Below are 21,032 nucleotides of genomic sequence, written 5' to 3'. Positions count from 1 at the left end.
CAAGCAGATTTCATACTGCCCTTTTATTGCTTTTCTCTTCCAGTGAGCCCTTGCATGCATCAAGCCTTAGAGATGATACTCCAGAGGCCAGTGTAGCACTTAGCACCCATGAAGGACAGACAGAGCAAACACTGGTGCTGAATCAAGAGATGCATGTGTTGCCCTGAAGAGAAAGGACGGTTGAAGAGAAATAGATGTAACCTGACTAAAGTTAGGAAGTTAGGTGTAGTTCTTCAGTTTGATTAATTTAATGCAACTCTGCAAATCCTATGCCAGTCATTAATATTTACAAAATCATGTCCTGAGTTTTTAGAATCTATTTTTTAAATTAAGACAGAATAGATAGTAGAGAAGTTAGTTAAAACTTAGAGCTTTTCTCTTACTGTGGAGCAAGATAAACAATGTGAGAAAGCAATGCTGAGAAGCAAGGACGTCTCTAGAAGAAGAGAAAAGCAAAAGTTAAGTAAGCTCTTGTGAGGGAAAAATCAAGAAAACTAAGGGTTGTAAATAAGCTTAAAATCCTTACAGAATAAGAAACAGCAATGTACAGAAAAAAGCAAGAGAAATGAAAAATGGCTCTCACTTCTCTTAAGTCCCAGAAGTTCAAATCAGTATTTGGGGAGGATTCTTTACTGTGCTTTCTATTGCACTTCATTTCATTTAAAAAAATAATCATCTCAGTTGGTCTTTACATTTGTATTTATAATCTCAAAAATGTATCAACCGTTCCATTGAGTCACCATCCCTGAATGTGTTTAAAAATTGCCTGGATGTAGTGCTCAGGGACGTGATTTAGCAGTGGATTGTTAGGGGAGTATGGTTAGGTTGTGGTTGGACTTGATGATCTTCAAGGTCTTTCCCAACCTGAGCAATTCTGTGATTCTATGATGACTCTGACTGGAGAAAGAGCATGTGGCTCAGAACCACTCATGGCTCTGATTGGATAAGCACCTGCGTGCACAGTTAACGAGTGTTTGTGGAATGTTTTGTTGACATGTAAAGGCAGGTGGGAAAGTTCAAAGAGAAAATCTGTGAATGCATATAAGGGATGTTAGAACCTGTAATAAATGATTTGGATCGTTCACATCTGAGTCCGTGCCTCAGACGCTGCATCTTACAACTTCAATTTTGAACATCACAGGAATAATTCATTTTATACATTTAAAGCCACACGTAGTACTAATGAGCCGCTATAGTCCTAACTTTAGCCTTTTTATGAAAACTCCAGTTTTCAAGCAGATTCACTGAAATAAATGGGACAAACTAGGTAAATGATCATGAACATGAATGACGACTCTACAACCTGTTCTCTTCCAGAAATTCTTTTCTCACACACACACACAAAAGATTTTGAGTATGGATTAGACTGTGATTGTCGTTAAACTGGAGAGAGTTTTGTAAGGCACAATATAAATAATTTAGTTTTGTAAGGCAAAATATAAAAAGTTTAATGTATAAAATTAGAATTTATTTGAGACAAAGGATGTTTACATGCAAAAGGAAGCGGTTAATGTATTTTCATTAGTAACATGTAGCTATCAAAGGATGATCGGATTTGCAATACAGTAACTAAAAAAATGTTCTGAAAAGAAGGAGAATGGATCTGCTGGATGATAAAAATCTTGCCACACTAAACTCTGCTGTTTTTTTTAAGAGAAAAACTATATTTGCCTATTTTAGGAAGCTCAGTCATTTTGACCATCATAAGACAAAAAGAGTGTAGCATTCATGGTAAATGGTGTGCTAGTAACAATTTCCTTAGAGATAATGGGAATAACTTTCAAAGCTGTCATTTCTTTTATCTAAGAAATTTAATAAACTATTTTTTATAGCTCTTAAGAAACTAAAAGAAAATAATTACCCTACTGAGCAGTATTAAAAAAATTAAAATACTAGGTAGTGTAAGAGAGGCTCCCTATGATTAGACACCCAAATTTCAGCAATGTACCCTGAAAGGTCCTGCTAGAATGGGTCTAAAGAATTTATTTTCTTATTTCGAAAATTCTAACTGAAAGTTACAGCTGAGACATTAAAGATCGTGAAAAATATACAAGTCCAAAAAAAAAAAACCAACAACTGGAAATGCCCTAATCCATATTTCTACCTCTACCCTTCAAATGTAACTGTCAGTTCTGCAGTGTAGTATGACCTCAAAGTTCGAGGATGAAAATGATCCATAACAAAGCATCACAAGGGATGTAAAGCATTCAGTTTGGTTGAATTTTTGTTACCACAAACTACTTTATAACTCCATAGATGTCATTAAAACTGTAACAATTTGCATCACTTATGAATGTAGATCAACATGTCGGGAGACCTCAAAGCTTGCTGAACAAGCATTGGTCCATATTACAACAAAATATCACTGAAAGAAAAGCTAAGAAGCTCTCATTTACTCTCAGTTAATAGTTAACTCTGCCAAAAAATAAATATACAATCATACTTTTGTATTTGCCTAAACAATGTTAGATGGACCTAAAAATATTCAGAAATTCTCTAACTGGTTCTAGAATATTTCTGAACTTAAATTAGTCCAATCTAGCATTCTAGGTCAAATTCTGCTTTTAAATAACTACAACTACAAATGATACACAGTCTTTGCTGAAGCTTTTTCACATCCTTGATTTCTCAAGAAAATACAGGCAAGAAAAGGGGAAAAGCCTTTCCTAATACTTCCTCACTTTTACTACCTGATTTTTTTTTTTCAATTTTCAGAGGGGCTTAAAATTAAATCTAAAGAATACTCATATTCTGAGGGAACTGGCTAATTTTACATTGTATGGTACTCTAGTTCTAGAGGATTAAAATTAACTGCAAGCATTCTATTGGAATAAAGTAAACAAAGAAAAGTCTGAACTTCATTGTGATGAGAATGGAAGAAAGGTTTAAATAAACTTAGAAACAGATTTTTAACTTACCAGCTTGACCAAGTGTGTACTCCTGATATCTTGTTCCTATTCTGTTTGTAGCTGTACAATTATACTGTCCAAAATCACTGTCAGATGTAGGAGCAATCTTTAAAATGAATACAATTTGTAAATATTACTTTTTAATCAAGTAAATTTCTTTTAAAAAGTCAGAAATGCAAACATGTTCTGTTTAACCAACATTCAGATGTGCTCTTACTTCAGCCTACCTAGTATATTCCTCAAAATATAGATCTAAATTAATCATTTTTCATGTAAAACTCTTGCTTTTTAAATTCAAATGTGAAAACCAAATAATAAGAAATTGAGACATTATTCAGTTTTATATTACTTCTGAGCAAGGAAGAAAAACATCTAATAAGTTCCACTTTTGTTCACACGATAGTACTTGCATATACTGGACTGAACTAAGCAATGATAGGTCTGAAATCTGCTGATTCCTATAAATACTGCAAGGATAATATTTTACTTTTTATTGTTTACAAGATTCACAATATACTAGACACTCAGGGGAAAAACAGAAGATGCAAGTATGTGACTCAAGTATAAACTCAGTTTAATATGGATGTAAGACAGCAAAGGTAATGGATACCATAGTAAGTTAGGGTCTTATTGGAATCCCAGCCTGTCAAACTATTCAGGTGATAGAAGAATGGAAAAGCACTCAAAAAACTATAGGCTGTAAAGCATATTTCGTGTTGTTAAGTAAAGCTTCTTGAATGATTTCCTTTAAGTCAAGAACTCTAAAGATCAACTTCAAACAAGGTTAAGGACTATGTCTCTTTAAATATGCAACCTCTACACAAGGTTTATGAAGAATAGAAAAATTAGAATTCTACTGTTAATCTACATATGCACTTAACAACAATACGATAGACAGGAAAAACTGTTCTCCTAGTCGGTATCTTCATTTTCACACCCTGCGCACAAATTGCAAGTGAAAATTACCATGGTTCCCTACCTAAAGGAAGATATTTCAACCTCTTTTCTGACTTGCAAAACCCTGAGCAAAAGATGGATAAGGGTTTCTATACCCACAAGTTGCCAGGGAGGAGTAAAAGAAGAAAAACAGAAGGGAAACTATATCATAAAGTCTTTGTAAACTTGACTTATTTGTAGTTAACTACAGTTTCTGTAATATTTCTGCTAGGTGATATTAGTCTGTATTGATATGCCAAAATATCCCCTAAGGGTGATTCAACTGATAGTGCTGTCATGGTTGAATAAAAAAAACTGACAGACTACTTCCAGAATACTTTAAAAGTCTTTAGGAGAGACTAATGTTAATATGATGTACTTCAGATGCGATAAGTACGTACCATGCATGGTTAGCAAGATTCAGCTAACCCGAGTAAACTCAGCTACCTATGCCTTCTCAGGCAAAACAAAGAATCAGTTATTAGAATGACTGGATATTTCCTTGCTGTCTTCTTACCACAACACAACACAGATCTGAAAATTTGTAGTTAATTTCTGTAAGAGCTATAGAAAGCAGAATAAGATTTGCCATCATAGACCATTTCTCATCAGATACATGAATACAGTTATCAACATATATGCATGTCAGCTTGTCATTTATTTTAGAATTTTGTGTCATTATGCTCTTCTGACATTGTATTACATAATGATGCACATTCTGTCTTTCCCTTCTGCTCCGATTTTCCATAGAACAATTACTTAACTTCTCATGGAAAATTAGGCGTTTCTGTTACAAGTAATGCTTTTTCTGAAAGCAACAACAAAATAACATACTTAAAGTAAATTTCAAGAAGTTCACTGTTTGGACTTCAGGAAGAAGACTTTATTTCTATACACCATACGCCTCTCGCTTCGGACCTGATGTAGGTTCCCCCCGTATAAGATTAGCCCTAAAGTTTCTGAACCATTTTCCTATGGCAACCGAGAAAGCTAATTTCCTCAACACTTCTCACATTCAGTGAGGAGAGAATACTTAGTCACAGTAACAGGTGAGACTACAAACGGAGATAGTGGTTACAGACACTCTTCTATGAAATAAATTTTTAAGGACCATGGCTTGCTGTACATTACTGTTCAGCAGTTCACTGTTTATTCAAGATAATACAGTAGCTGGAAAATTAAAGTCCATTCTTTGTTTTCTGCCTTTCTCTGGTTTTATTCTTAAATGTACATCTGATGTAAAAGAAAGGAGCTTAGTTCTTCGTTTCTCAGTGACTCTGTGACCACCAAATCAACTGCAGTCTTGCAGTTTCTTTTTTACCTTCCTCTTTGGTCTTGACTGAAGCCATATATATGTAGTTTCATATATGCCAAGCACCTTCTATTTAGTCACTTAATTTTTAAATTTCAATCTGATGGTTCAATTTTATACTTATGCTTTTGTTTACTTTCAAAAAATGCAAATGACATTCAAGGCAGGCGGAAACCTAAATATAAGCTATGTAAATTAGGTTTATTTCCTAACTGTTCACAAGAAATGTGGAGATAAGTCAGTTCACTTCTTTTTTGTTTTGTTTTGAAGAGCTTTACTTATTAGATTGTAAATCTTATCCTTAAGCACACAGCACAATACTTGCAATGATGCCAAACTGAAGAAGAAATTAATTAATTAATTTCACAGTACTGATTTCCATTTTAAGCCTTACCTCTAGAATCAGCTTTCTTCCTGCACTGTAGGTCTTCAGATGTGTTGTATTTTTTACTGGTAGAACTAATTTTCCTCTTCTCCACTGAACTGAGGGAGATGGATTTGCTAGCACTTCACATGTTATATTGATGGGATTGCCTTCCCAAGAGAAATACATAGTTTGATTTGACAGAAATGTTGGAGCGTCTGAAAAAAAAAGAAGTAATACACAAATACGTTAACTGTTTCAGTAAAACAAGCCATATAACCCTACTGAAGCATTAATGTTTTAGAAAGTTTAACTGAATTCTGTTTCAATTTATTACTAACCATGACAACAGCAGTATACAATCCTGAGTTTCTAGAGACCTAATTTTCATATGCTTCTCCTCTGCTGAAATTGTTTCAGATGAAATTCTGAGAAAGTGAAGACCTACTAATTATATTTAATATTATGCAACATCAGTCCCTTGAAAGACATGTCTCAGAAATGACAAAGATTACTTCTTCCTAAGGATGAGAAACTCTTCTGCAAGACACTTGTGTGACAAATGTAACTGCACTACAAAACTTATATAAGCTGTTCAGAGATTGAATTTATAGTGTCCACTTTTGCCATGGAGAAATTACATTCGCTATGAACGTTCATAAATACCTAAGACCTTCACGAATTTCCCACTGGAATTACCATACACCTTATGCAATCTTTCTATGGAAAGATGCTTAGCTGTGTGAATAAACCTAGAAGAAAAAAAAAGAAAGAAAAAAGAATACCTAAAATATTGCAGTGTATTCTACCAACTTCAGGTAAAATACTGTACATATCATTACTTTCTATTTAGGATAATCTTCATACCAGTTCCTTAAGAAATCATAAAGCTACAGAAAATAAAAAGATGGTGCATCTTCCTTGCAAATGTGGGTGTAAATGGCTATGTTAAACATGTAGCTAAACACTGAATGAGATAGAGAAAAAATTTCTGGTTTGCAAACTAATTGTAATTTTCAGATCACAGTGACTGCAGTGACAAGGCTTTTCCATTCTACACAGTTTCCTGGAGACCTTGATTGCCTCCAGAAAGTGAGAGGGAGGGAGCAGTTCTTTCCCCGCTCTTCCACCTCTGTCTTGAGTAAAACTGTATTTTTTGTCTATTTAATATTTTGGAGTATCTTTTTCATTTTAATCCCACTCATTATATTTTAAGAGCATTAAGTAAGTATTCTTTATATTACTGAAGGTGAGGGAAATTAACACAATTCTTAAAGATAATTATCAATTACTATTGGTGTCACAGCATCTCTTTTTAATACTTGAAATACTTATGTATATATCTATTTTAATAAAGAACTCTTAAATGCTTTCTGTTTTGTCCGAGGAAGCTCTGCTTTAGTTTTCTCAATTAGTTTAACTTTAGGCTAGAAACTTCTAGAAATCTAACAAAGACCAGAAGAGAGCATACTTAACTGAACAGTACAATTTAGCTTTGCCAATGGTGTAAAACTACTTTCTTCCTTCTGAAGTGCATGTTTTCAACTTTCTTTTGTGTCTGCCTTTCTACAAAACTAACTTTTTGGTGTTATTATGCTGCTGGTGCATGCATACTTACAGGCTTTTATAAGAGAACTGTCACCAGTTCTAAGTACAAACGAAGTCTGCTACACTGATCAACACAATCAACATATTTTGAATAAATGAGGTATGTCTTCCTATGGCTTTATCTACAAGACAAAGGAGCTCATCCTTTTTCAAGTGTTATATCAAGAAATTCTACTGCTCTTTGATTCTCATAGACCTTTAAAAAACATACTTCAGTATCTAAACTTCTTCATGCAAACAACGGACTATTGAAGAGTCTTTTCTGGATGTGACATATCACAACATAGGACCTCCCTGAAAAAAAAAAAACAACAGCCTTGCATATGCCTGTTTTATGCTTAAGTATGAAATGCTGGAATACTGGAAGTCAAGCTCTTGGCTTTTCCTCTAGAAAATATTTTTGCAGTGGAAGCTACTTGAAGGAAAACTGCATGAACTGACTTGTGCCCGGCAGACAGCTTTTGTACTGAATGTGACAAACATATGGATCAGAAATCTCATCACAGTGTGCATGAGACACAAAATGTAGTTACCACACAACAAATTTTAGATAAGCTTTATCCTCCATAACGCATAACTTCTCACGATAAGTTCACTCTGTCCATGAACATGGAAGACATAACGACACTCTGTTGGAAACTAAATAACTTTCCTTCCTAGGTAAAATCACATGGTTTGATGCTTACTGTGGATTTAAATATACATTTGGCCAATTTATATCACACCTAAGTGTTGCAGGTGAAAAAGGACAGCACAATTGCTGTACATACAAGCATTTAGGAGAACAGGAACTTTCATTTTAAACTGCTCTATCTTCTCAAGGTAGATATCAGATCCTTACAGTATCTGATTATGTTTTAAAATAATAATTTTAAAAGAGATATGGACTGTGATTTACATGTGACTACACATACTAACAGCAGTTTTAACATCCCAAATCACAAACAGTGCTACAAGTCATTCAAATAAAGATATTCCTAAACCAACAACTCCCAAATGTAAAGCATTGCTAAACAAAATGAGCTTTTCATTTTCCCTCCCAAGCCCTAGGAAAAAAAAATAGGCTTTTCAGTAATTTCCCCAGTAGTTAATAGAACCAATGTAGAGAAAAGAAGAGGAAACATTAATGGCTTGATTCAGACAAATCATTTTAAATTCACTGGTCAGTAATAGATAACTGGAATGATGTTTCATATGAAGAAAAAAAGTCTGGAAATCATTTTTGAAGTATGAATAGAAGATATGTAATATTTCTTATAACATAAAAATGCTGAAGTGGAAGGAGAAAATTGTTTTATAGTGAGATTTTCATTGTTCTTCTTGTAGGTTCTTCATCATTAACGGTAGTATAGCGGGCTTAAATGGTTACAAAGTCGGTATTTATCAAACAGAAACACATAATACGATTAGCATAAAGCAGAGCACAGAAAAAGAAACACCTTAAAGTTTTGAAAACATAACATTGACTATTTAATGTCTTAAAATCCAATGTCTTCAGTCTTTTAAAATATAGCGACATCGGATATTTAAATGCAATATATGTATCGTATAAGAAGAAAAAAAAACAAATACGTGAGAAAGATAAAACCATTAAAAAACAGAAATATGTAACTCAGGATTCATTTGTGCCTGACAACAAATCAGTTCAAGGCTGTTCAAAAATTAACTATTCTTTTTAAGCGTTTGTCTATCAAATACTATCAGTTTGAACAACATACTTGACTTCTAAGTGGCTAAATACAAAACTATGAGATTGAAAAAAAAAACAATTTATTAAAAAAAAACCACAAAACTGTTCAGAAATTTAATAAAAACTGAGCCACAAACAGATATTTATTACACCTGAACCTTATGACTCTACTTAAAAAAAGAAAAATGCTGCAAAAACATACAAAAGCAACTGTTCCTGCTAGTTGCTACAGGCAAACAATAAAGTTCGTAAGTACTATTTTAAGCTTTAATGATGAAAGATGGAGTATTATTTTGGAGAGATGAGGAAATCCAAATTAAAAAAATGCTTAGAATGAAGAGACACTATGCCATATAGATACGAAATTAAACAAAATCCTCTACTAGAGTAGGATTCTATAAGCAATTCTAAGTTTAGTATGGCACTTTAGAATATTAGGGAATCAGCACGAGCTATGCTCAGGCTTTTCATTTTCCCAAATGGGAAAGAAATTGACAGGAAAGCACTACAGTTATGAAGAGTGGTTACTCATAAACAGTGTATGAAGATTGCCTGAGATTGAAGAGAAGCAAATGCTGAAAACTGTCTCTGGCATGCAGATATCCTTATTAGGTATAATGTCCGAGAACAGTAATTCAAGAATAAACCAATAAATCATCTGCCTCATCCAGAAAATAACTCAATTAACAACTTCAAAGATCCAGTTCTGGTGTATGTTTAGAGTTGCACAAAAAATTGGATATGGCAGATTACCTGATTCAGTGCATGTTTCCAGACAGCCATAATAGGAAACTAGTGAGCAGAATCAGATTTACACTTCATTTTAAAGCACATACTATCCAACTTCTTGCTATTTGCTCCTCAAATAATTAATCTTCCCAAATCCCACAATGAAAATATATAACAGATTGTCAGATCTAAGATGCTGGATGTTTCCTCTGCTACATTTTTGGAAATCTCTCTTAGTTTGTCAACACTGCCGTATATTTCCCATCATCAATAACTCAATACTTTAACAAATCTAGTACTTTCCTTGCCATCCATCCCATTGAAGGACTTTACAGTTTTCTAACTCTGCCAAATTTGGTTAACAACCTTCTATCTCTCTTTTGTATGTTTTCACTTACCTGCTTGGCAATAGCCAATATTTTGAAATTACAGGCTTTACCTTCAAGATAAAGTAGAAGAACCTCTCTAGACAGGTACAATAACTGTCATCTATGGCTTGGAACAAGAATGTTATTAGAAAGGTTTCAAAAAAGGAGGCCAGGTGATTAGATTTTGATATATTGTCTTCCTTAAAGGGAAGACAGGATTTACAGAGCTTCAGGATTACTAACTTGAACAATTTTACTCCCAGTATCACAATCATATGGCTGCAAGGAAAACCTCGTAAATCTGAATTTCCAGATAGAAAAGCAAAAGATATTTCCAGATAGAAAAGCAAATGAAGCTTACCATGCAGTAGATTTAAAGAGTCCACAGTTATTAGCTAAGAGAGGAAGTTTTAGAATCTAACATCATTTTGAAAGTACGAGATCAACAATTTTGCAGATGAACATGTTTCTTTCACAGTTAAGTGGCACGAAATGCCACCCTCAGTAATGTTTTCCTTCCCCTTCCCTTTTTGGTTCTTATTCAAATGAATACAATAAAACACATTAAGGGCAAGCAAGTTCTAGTCCCTGATCACCCTGACTATGATGTTGTATTTTTAAACCCAAATATCACACTGATTTGTCTCCATAAAAATAGATACAAAATCATTTGTAATGAAGACAAGGAATCTTTCTGCTAGATGTAATGTGTGTTTTTTATGATGGCACCTTTATACCTTAACAAATGATGAGCAATGAATGTCTCCATAGTTCTGGTGCTTCCTGATGCCAGAAACACAAAAATTCAATGTATTTTTCTCCGAATTCCACTTGAGATTAGGAAAAAGTATTTGGTTCATCACTTAAAACAGAAAAAAAAAAAAAAGACAGAAACCAGTTTCATAGAAATATATGTTGTGAATGGATAAACCTGTTTAAAATCACCTAAACCTGCCTAAAATATTTATGTTACTGCTGGGATACAGTTTTCAGGACAGCACTTTGATACCTTCAGCTGGTTTAGTTTCACTAAGTTTAATCTGAATTCATATTTTCCTGATTTACTAATGTATGGTTTCTGAAAATCTGTGCTCTTGTGAGTTGTACATATCTCTCATATGTACATATTTCTAACTCAACAACCAGAAATACAGGCAAGTCATTGCGTGCAAATGACTGCTGTGAATTCTACCGTGTGCTTTCAATCTGAGGTTATTTAAATTTAAGTGTTTTAGAGTTCAAGGATTTATTCTGGGGCAAAATGTGAAGCGAATGTCCATCAGATGGAGAAAAAAAAACAGTAAAATCGTATCTCAGTAAGATAAGTTAATATGATGTTTAAAGGAAACCGTCTCCACATATCTGTTGGCCGTTTTCTGTCAGTACATTTCTAGGAACACTGGCTACGTCAGTTACAGCAGGATCTCTCCCCCTCTGCAGATCTCTCACACTATTAGCAATGTTCATTCTAGTAATAAAATGTTCATGTATTGCCAATTACTGAACCATCATTTTTGGATAGCATCAGTTTGCACCAAAATTTCAATCACTACATGTATTCCAGGACAGAATTACTGGAGAAATTTAGAATGATCAGACTTCTGACACTGTGTATTAGATTGCATAATTCTCACACAGCCGGAAGTAAAAAACTGCAATGCCTTTCTCAAACCAGGATTCTGACTTCATGTCTACTCCTATCCCACTTTTCATATTTTAAGAACAAAATTCAACTTCATGTCTTTACCTTCTGTACTTCCCTGTCATCCTTAGCTCCACAACATGACTCTTATTGATCACTTTCCTCTATTCCCTTTCTTTCCCTCTGCCTTGCTCTCCCTTCCCATCCTATATTCCCAAATCCTAACAGTTGTTCGTATACGGAGCAGGGACTCAGCCTTGGGATCCCTTCACTTTATTTTTATAGACAGTGCTGTCCAGAAAAGAACAAAAATATGAAATTTTTAGGAACAGATAAAAAATCCTAACAGCATTGCTGAAATTACCTTGTAAATCCTACTCAATTTCCAACAGGTTGATTTCCCTAAGCCTACACCTATAAACCCTCAGACCTTCAGTACAGGTTGCTCAAACTCACCTGGTGTTTCCCTCCCTACTTTAGCCCTATGCTCCCAGCGCATGCAGAAAATGCAGGTCAGGGGCAAGTTCTGTGGTGTGTGAGCTCCATAAGAAGTAGATGGTACATCTGTAGATGTTTCAAGCATGTGCCGATCCTAATTGCTTCAAGATTCTCTGAGTACAACAAAAGAAAGACTTTATCTAGGAAAAGACGACTTGCAAAATTCTATTAAGTTTTCAGAGTATGAAAACCACAGTTTAAAATTTCAGTGTTAATTATCACTTTACATATTTAACATTTTTAGCATGACAAGAAAAACTCATGAAGCAAAATGACGTTGAAGGAAATTAAAAAAAATCTTTTTTAAAAAAAAGTTACTTATACAATTGAATACATGAAAAATTATGATGACAAGCAAAGGTGTTTATGCAAATATATCTATTAACAAAATTACTAAATTATCTGAAAAGAAACAGAATAAAATGTAAAATACTTTATTCAAGCCAACAAGCTATTAAAAATCTACTTAAAATGACATCAAGCTCATTGTAAGGTCAACAAGACCATGTAATAAGGAGCTGTATTCGGAAAAAAATTAGAGATATTCTTGACATGAACATAGTGTTTTAACAAGTCGTAAGCATACACAGGCCAAAAATCTTTTAAAATGGAAACTACTGGTTCAAATAATAGGTTGATTTATTTTATAGATGAAGAAATTATAATTTTACATTTACTGCAGCAGAATCAGAAAGAGAAAGCTGCGTTCAGGACAGGCAGTCTTGGTAAAACGTTTTTTTTGCCAAGTAATTTTATGCAACAATCCTCATTTTTGCTCATTAAACTATTTTATTCCCTTTAAATTACTGAAACGCCATACCAAATTTACTTCTACGTATGAACAAAAGGTAGACAAGGAAAAGTTTAAGTCTTAACCAGTGACATTCCTGAGCACTAAATTCATGTTAAAATAACAGTGTGTATTTCATGATGCTAACAATTGATCTCTTCCGTCTTTGTTTTTGCATTTTAAACTATAAATTTGACAAGAAGAAATGTAACTAGAACCATTAATATCTTAAAAGATGCAAAATCTTCCAGAATATTTCAGCATTTTGTTTCTCTTTGTTGCTTTCGATGGCATTATTTATTTTTTCTTTGGTCAAATGTGTTTATCAGTATTGTTCTCAGGTAGTGATAACAAGATGGCTAGACGTTAATGATTGATGTGTGGTAACAGTCTCCAAGAGCTGTGACAGTTGAGCCTGAAGAAGGCTCAGTGGAGATCTCATCAATGCACACAAATATCCAAAGGGAGGGTCTAAGAAGATGGAATCAGGTTCTTTTCTGTGGTACCCAGTAACAGGAGAAGAGGCAGTCTCATCCATCCTTAAACATTCAGTGACTATATGAGTAGTAATGGGCTGTGCCTACACTGATCATGTTTGTAGAATTTACAATAACAGCAGATAGCTGGAATTCTATTTGGAATCAAATAGACTACAACTTTTGTGATGTACTACCCATAGTAGTATTTTCATTAATTCAAAGCCTTCCTTCTTTGAAGTTAGGTGGAATTTGTGGCTCAATTTATTGAGTCTGCTTTTAAGTAATGCTGTGTTTTTACAAAGGTATAAATGAAATACCAAGAATCCAAAGCATCTGCAATACCTGCAGTGCAAAACAGCTGACTAACATAACGAAGGCCTAAAAGGTTAACCTATTCAGAAAGTAAAAGTTGATTAATTTAACAGTAAAGACTTTGATTTCAAGTTGAGGTGGGAGAAAAAAAAGACTTTCTGATAAGCAGTAAAATAATAAATACTGTATAAGTTTATTTACTGATCAATAGTAATCTGCACTGTTAGACAATTTATTTTGTATAATCAAAAAAATGTAGGTATTTAATTAATAAGGAATAAAAATACAAAATTCAGGTTTGGACAAAAAGAACAGTAGTAAGCAAATCTTTTCATTTATGGGTGATATTACAAATTACTTAAATGTTTTCCAGAAATTGTTTTCTAAGAAATCGTATTTGTTAACCACTCATGTGGCTGATCTCATATAAAAATGCACCGTATTACCAAATGTAATATGTTTGTGACTGATAGTCTGTTACCCACAACGCTAGCTTATTATGAGGAAGTAAGTATTTTGGGACCTTCCAATCTATCTAACAACTGCAGAATGGAGAATTTCAAATGGAATTGAGTGATGTGAATACCTCTAATTGCACCTATGAAAAACTGTGTTAGGATGCTTCCTAGGCAGTAGGTAGAAAAGATATCCTTTTCCAAAGAACATGACTTAGAACATTTTTGCTGCTGGTAAGAGATGTATTCTCCAAAGGAACTTGCAATCAGTGATATAGAGTGATCGGATAGACATGCATATTACTGTAGGCTGCATATGCCTGCTCCTAGGTGTAAACAATTAAGTAGTTTGAATATTTCTGACTGTGTTAATGACAGTTGGAACACAATGAAGAGAAAACTGTAAGAGCAAGCAGAGAATTGCTTGTAGGAGTCATAGCCTGTTAATCATTACTGGTTTGTTTAAATCCTGTCCAAATTAGTAATGCCATCAGTGCACGCTTACTGATAATAATACTCTGAAGATAGATTACCCATCATATCTAATATGTCAAAATTATGCTTTTTCATTCTCTAATGCTAATCACTGCAGTGAATAATTTGTAGAAATACACCCAAGAAATATTGTGTTTTCTCATCAGAATTTTTCTTCTTTTAATCAGACCTACATTGTGATTTTTAAGACTCCCTTATATCCCTAGTATATATTTTCAGAACAAACATATCAAAGCTAAAAAGCCTGATTTGTATGTCCAAATGAATTTGGACGAATTCACTAATGAATTCACGCATGAATTCACTGCGATTTATACATTTTATCTCCTTGGGTCCTTTTGAAAACCTCACCTTAAGAGTACTTCCTGCTATATCGAATTTTTAAAAAATCTATTTATATCATGTTTCTATTAAAAAAAAAGAAATATCTATGACAAATAGTTAATCATTAGAGACACCCATATAATACGCAATTCCAAGTATACATTATATATGCCAACTTTTCAATCAGTTGATTCAATTATTATTATTATTGGCAATAGTGATTATTATTAATGGTAATGACACCCAGTAATCACCTGGCTTCATATGCATAATCAAAATTTGCAGTTGATTATATCCATTAATGAACAATATCAACAATGATATCTTATTTTTCATGTCCTTTTTTTTTACATATTAAATGTAAGGAAAACCAAACAGAACTGAACACAAAGATGACTTTGTAGGGAGAAATCATTAAAGTGCCTCTGGGTTCCCTACAATTTATGGCTGTCTAGCATTTACTTCAGATAAAAGGCAGGGTTAACTGCACCCAGATGGTATCAAACCTGATAATCTCCTCCTGTCCTGGAGAACTGCTCTTATCATCAAAAACAACCTCAACAGAGAACAAGGATAAAGTACAGAAACTCTGTACAATCCTACTGTCAGTTCAAGTCTCTGATAGAGGATGGTAAGTAAAGGATGAGACAGTGACACCAGGGCACTTTGTGCCTCCATTAGGACTGTTTAACTGCACTGCCATTTGAGAATGTGCCAAGAACGTGCTTCCCTCCTGACAACAAAAACTACCAAATGCCTAAAAACACATAAAGACTACTGATAATACAGAGTGGCATTAGGTGCATCAATTAGTCACGTCTAGGAGCTATGGAACAATATGTACAAATAGACCTTGGTTATTTACTTTTTAACTTTAAAATACATACAGAGATTTATACAAGAGTATTATTAGGCTAGAATGGCCTACACATGATTATGCAAAGAGTGAACTATACCTGAAAAAAATTTAACTCAAAATTCAGTCTGAAGAGAACAAAACCAAAATCATTGAAATAGAAATTACATGATTTTTCATATCTGTAATTTGGTAAATGAATATTTAAAAAAAACATAAGCAACCCTGATAGCAACGTCCATAGTTACAAACAATATACTGAAAAAAGATCAACAAGAGAAAGAAGGTCATTTATTCAATACCAACTTCACAGAATCTCAAAGAATTCCCATCTTTTCTCATTTTTGCTGTGAAGACCAATCAGTTATTTAGTTTTTGAACATGTACCTTCTGCTGAAAGTCTCTAACCTGCAAATTATAAATGGAAATAACCAGAATGAAAGGTAACTATGTCACTTACTACAAAACGAAACAAAACACACACAAAAAAAGGAAAAAAAGCACTTTGAGAAAAGCATTCTGGTATTTTTTCACAACAAAACATTAAAGGGAAAAAGTGGTAAGAATCATCTACTGACAGATCATTTGATAAGACTGTTTCATCACAGAAGGTTATGACAGAAACTAGACTGATAGTGGATGAGGCCAGAATGAAGACCCTGTCCTCTGAGAATGCTATTTTAAAGGTCAGAATTCTTTGCCATTAGACAAGTTGTTGGTTTTTTTTTGCCTGGGCAAGACAACGTACAGTCACAGTACACACGCTGATGCAAAGTTATTTTCAACACAAATTTAAAACTGCTCTAACTGGTTAGTAAGAATGTCAATGGAGACAGGCTTACACTGTATCACCTCAAATATACTTGCACTGCATTATAAAATTACTTGACACTTACTGGATATGAAAATGTACTTCTGTTATTCAAAGAACACCCATGCTAGAAAAAAATACAGATTTGGCTTAAACTTCAGTATCAGTTCAGGTTTTCAAAACTCAAAATTCCAGTTTTATAAATTTCATTTTACACGAAATCAAATAAAAACCTTGTGTTAAAAATCATCACCACAATGGGTGATCTCTCTGATGATAGAAAAATACATCTATGTCATTTGAAAAAGTGTTCTATCAGATTTCTAAACTAATTTTTTAAGTTGTATCAAAAAGTGTTTCTCCTAAGGCATAAAGTCAGAATTAAAGGAGTGTGCTAATCCATTCTCACAGACAGATTGTTTCTATACATATTCCAAATTAAGTGTGCCACAACAGTCACAGTGATTCAATTGGAATATATTGGAATATTTAAATTAATAGGATTATCTTCAAAAATTTCACCCTGAACAATGTTAAAATGACATTAAGTGTCTCAATACAGAAATTCTGATATGGCCTTTAAGATGAATTCTTCAGTTTTTGTTGTGAACGTTTCATAAGATATGACACATTCTGTAACTCCCTTGTGAATACAAAAAAAACCCTAACAATATTGAATTTTAAGTTTTAACGGTTACATAAACTTTATCAAACAATATATTTTATGTCATTTTTTGTGTAGAGTAACATATGATCTAGAATTGTACAAAAATTTTAAAGGAGCTTCAATGAACATTCATTTTTATCTAATAAAGAATTTTTCCTTAGATAAAGTCCTGAGTTAGTATTTTAAACTCATTTGCTACCAAAAGAATAAAAAATTTTTGCAAAGTTTCAAATTCCTTCAAATATCTTTTTTTTTTTCAAAAGTAAATTTAAATACCTTTTATGTAACCCTTCTGTTGGTCAATTTTTCTCTTCACTGGTAAGCTCAAACATGTTCACTCAAGCTGTATCACAAATGCGAAACAAATATATCTAGAAAATCTCTAGCAAAATAATGATGAAATATGAAACAAGGACATTTTGGTGTTCAGTATTTGAAAAACTTTGCTTCAGAAGTTTTATCAAAAGGGTGTTTTAAGATTAAGACAATTTTCCACTGTATTTTCCTGTATTTGAAATAAAAATCCTCTGATGGCTTCTAAAACATCAGACTATTTTCTAAGCAAAAATAATCTCACTTTCCCCCTGGACAAAACTCAAAAGTTTTGAATAAAGCAGTCTGTCCATAAAGTCAGCCTGTATAACTGTCACAAACCTTGAACTCCATGAGGAGATATAACAAAGGGATACTTTTAGGGGATTAAGAGAACTACGAAAAAAACCAAAACCAAAGACTGTTTAATCTTAGAAGCTTCAGCTCCAGACTCAGCTGTTGCTCAAATCAGTCCTTACTGAATACTCTGCACACACAGCAGTCTCCACTAGCCCAAAGACTTGAAATTTAGCCTTAAGTAGCCAGTACCACTGGAATATGATATGAGACAAAATCCTGTTGTGTTTAAATCCCTGACAATAGTCATGTCAACTTCAAAAAAGCAAAGATTCCTCCACAGAATTCATTATCACTAACTACAGAAGTACACACTTTCTTAAATTACGCAAGTTTAAACATCAAGGAAAAACTGACCTTCCATTAAGAATGTACTTTTGTTTTTTAAAACAATTTTTAAAGAGAAAACAAAATATGGGAACTTACATTCAATATCAAGGTACATGCTCTTTTGGTGCCCACCAATTCTACTTGCAGCTTCACAGTCATATCTCCCTGAATCTGACAACTTCACATCTTTAATATGCAGTGACGATTTTCCATGCTGCCCTTTGACTTCTATACGGCCATCTGGGCTCTGTTTACATTGATTTAGGAAAAAGAAAGGTTTTATACAGATATGTATATGTATATATGCTTTATATATTAAACACCACTGATATAGTATGACTGAAAGCATTTCTTCACCTGTGGTGAAACTGTTACTGACAGATACCTAATTTCTAAATTTGTCAAATGAATTAAAAATATAGAGAAAAGATGTTGTTCTACTTCTAGGTACTATAATTGTGGGAATAAGTACATGCTTAAAGGAACACAGTTAATGCAAATCACAAAAATTTTCAATTGGCCTAGTGAATGACATACTGAAAACCTGTTTATGGCCTCATTCATTTTGCTGTGATGCTGTGGTTAATGAAAATACTACGTGTGAAATCATAGTGTCTCATATAACAGTTGGCATTATCACTTTTGTTCTTAAAATGCCCCTGAGGCCCCACGAAACAATGATCAAAATACAAATCCAGTCATAGACTTCTAATTTGCATTATTTCTATTTTCTTGTCAGAAGCTTAAAATTGTAAAAAAACACGATCCCTAAATGTAACTCAAATTTCTGGATTTCATTTTTATATCATTGCAAGGAAGAAGAGAGGAGATAAAAATAAATAGTAGCTTCTAATTTTCTAGAAAATAATTTTTATATTCATTAATTTGACAAAAAATAATATCCCCATCCCTTAACCCAAACCTATTTGACTTTCAAAACTATAAAAGAGGAGGAAAAACTGTTAAAAAAAATCCACTACTTTACACTTCAACTTGCATGGAGCAGTATACCTGAGAGAAAAAAAAAGTTATTTTTAAAATGACTCTACGCATTACTTGCTCTGTAGTATTGGGAAACTTTACTTCGTCTCATTTTCATTTCATTTAAGAAAAAAAAATGCTGATACAAAATAGTGGTGTTTACCTACCTTCATTACTAAGAAAAGTGGAAAAGGGAGAGAAAAAAACTTCAATGTTCAATTCTATAACTACATACATTCATGGCCTTACACAAAACGTTTCGTCAGTGAATAAAGGAAAAATGCATACAATTGAGATTTCAAATATTCAAAATAAAGCAGTCATATACAGTACTCTTTATATCAGATTTCCAAGAAAGGAAAGAACATCAGACTCCATGAGCACTGAATTTTGTTTCCTGTGAAAATCTCACAGCACAGATACATAGATATGAAAACCATATTCAGGAGAAAATCTAAGTTACTTTGGACTGGTAACCATTAATAAGACTGGCTATCTTTTACAAAATTTATAATGCTGAAAATTCTGTTTTCATTATACATTTAAAACTAGAAAGAAAAAAACTATGAAGTCACTACTAAACACGCTGCAGTACTGCAGTACGGAAAGCAACGATTTGCAGGAAGAGGATTTCCTGGGATAACTGAAATGCAATTTCTTTAAAACAGAACGAAACACAACAGTTTTCTAATCTCTGATATATCTATATTTTACAAGCACTTTGACAAAGCTAGTATCAGTATTATTTATCTAATGATTATTTGCTTATTATATATTGTATGTAATTTCGCCAATTTATTTCTGATTTTACTGTAGAAATATTTCTCAAAGAAGTCAAATTTTAAATTGTGAAAAGATATACACTGAAACAACCAGTGACAACGATTCATAGAAACAGTGCTACTTTGAGAACATCAAAGGAAAATTTTATCCGTTCAACACTAATACCAAATACTGAAATTAACTATATAAATCACTTTAAAATACATTCACAATAATTGACTCCACACTTTCCAAAGCAGAGATATGACTGTTAATCAATGCTGAGAAAAAAAAAAAAAAGACAAAATCACAAGCAGCTCTAAATAGCTATCACAATAGATTCTCCTTTTTGTTTTATCAAATTATTTTCTACTGCTGGAAAATACTACAAAATATTTTGCTATTTAGTCTGTACCCAGAGTCTGTACCCAATTCTGAAATTATCATGTATGAGAAAACATATTTTATTCAAATCTGGATGACAGAATAATAATACATCTGAGGGAAAACGACTTTTTATCTTACTAGGGAAAAAGAAAACTAAAACATAATCAACGCTCTGAATGGTAGGAGATTTTTGACAACCACAACATCTACTCTATCACCAAATATTTACTAAGAAGCATTTCAAGACAGATTTATAAGTTGACTCAATTAATTTAAAAAACAATGAGATATTTTTATTTAGGTTATTCGAAGTCCAAAAAAATGAATAAAGTGCAAAACAATTATAGGAAATAAAATAATTTGGCCCAAATGATTTATAAAACATCAATATTTAACAGTTAACTTCTGCTTTTTCAAAACTGTCTGAGAATGATCTCCTTGAAATTGTTTATAAAATAATGTAAAACATGTAATAAGATATTTTTTGCTGCGGTCCACAGAATGTGTATACTCTTCTGGCTTCTTCATCAGCAGTTAAGCTGTTCTTGGTCCTATTCTGCAGGTGCCTTACTATAACACTTGAAAGAATCAAGACTAATTACTTACAATTGCATTCATTTTTCCGTAAATACGGTGAAGTACTTCACTAAACTATACT

The 21,032-nt window shown here is 33.1% G+C and overlaps 1 protein-coding gene across 2 annotated transcripts in view; it reads right to left on the bottom strand.

Moving 5' to 3' along the window:
* NCAM2 (neural cell adhesion molecule 2) overlaps nt 1–21,032 on the bottom strand; it is a 264,222-nt gene that overhangs the window by 72,269 nt on the left and 170,921 nt on the right. For both annotated transcript variants that reach the window (XM_021403529.1, XM_021403523.1), the window contains exons 9-11: nt 18,341–18,491; nt 5,552–5,739; nt 2,919–3,015 (exon numbers count right to left, since the gene is read on the bottom strand). In XM_021403529.1, the coding sequence (XP_021259204.1) occupies nt 2,919–3,015; nt 5,552–5,739; nt 18,341–18,491 (436 nt within the window). The remainder of the gene's footprint in view (nt 1–2,918; nt 3,016–5,551; nt 5,740–18,340; nt 18,492–21,032) is intronic.

The sequence above is a fragment of the Numida meleagris genome, chromosome 1 (assembly GCF_002078875.1).
Source record: "Numida meleagris isolate 19003 breed g44 Domestic line chromosome 1, NumMel1.0, whole genome shotgun sequence".
Lineage (NCBI taxonomy): Eukaryota > Metazoa > Chordata > Aves > Galliformes > Numididae > Numida > Numida meleagris.
This window is presented reverse-complemented; position numbering and strand designations above follow the sequence as displayed.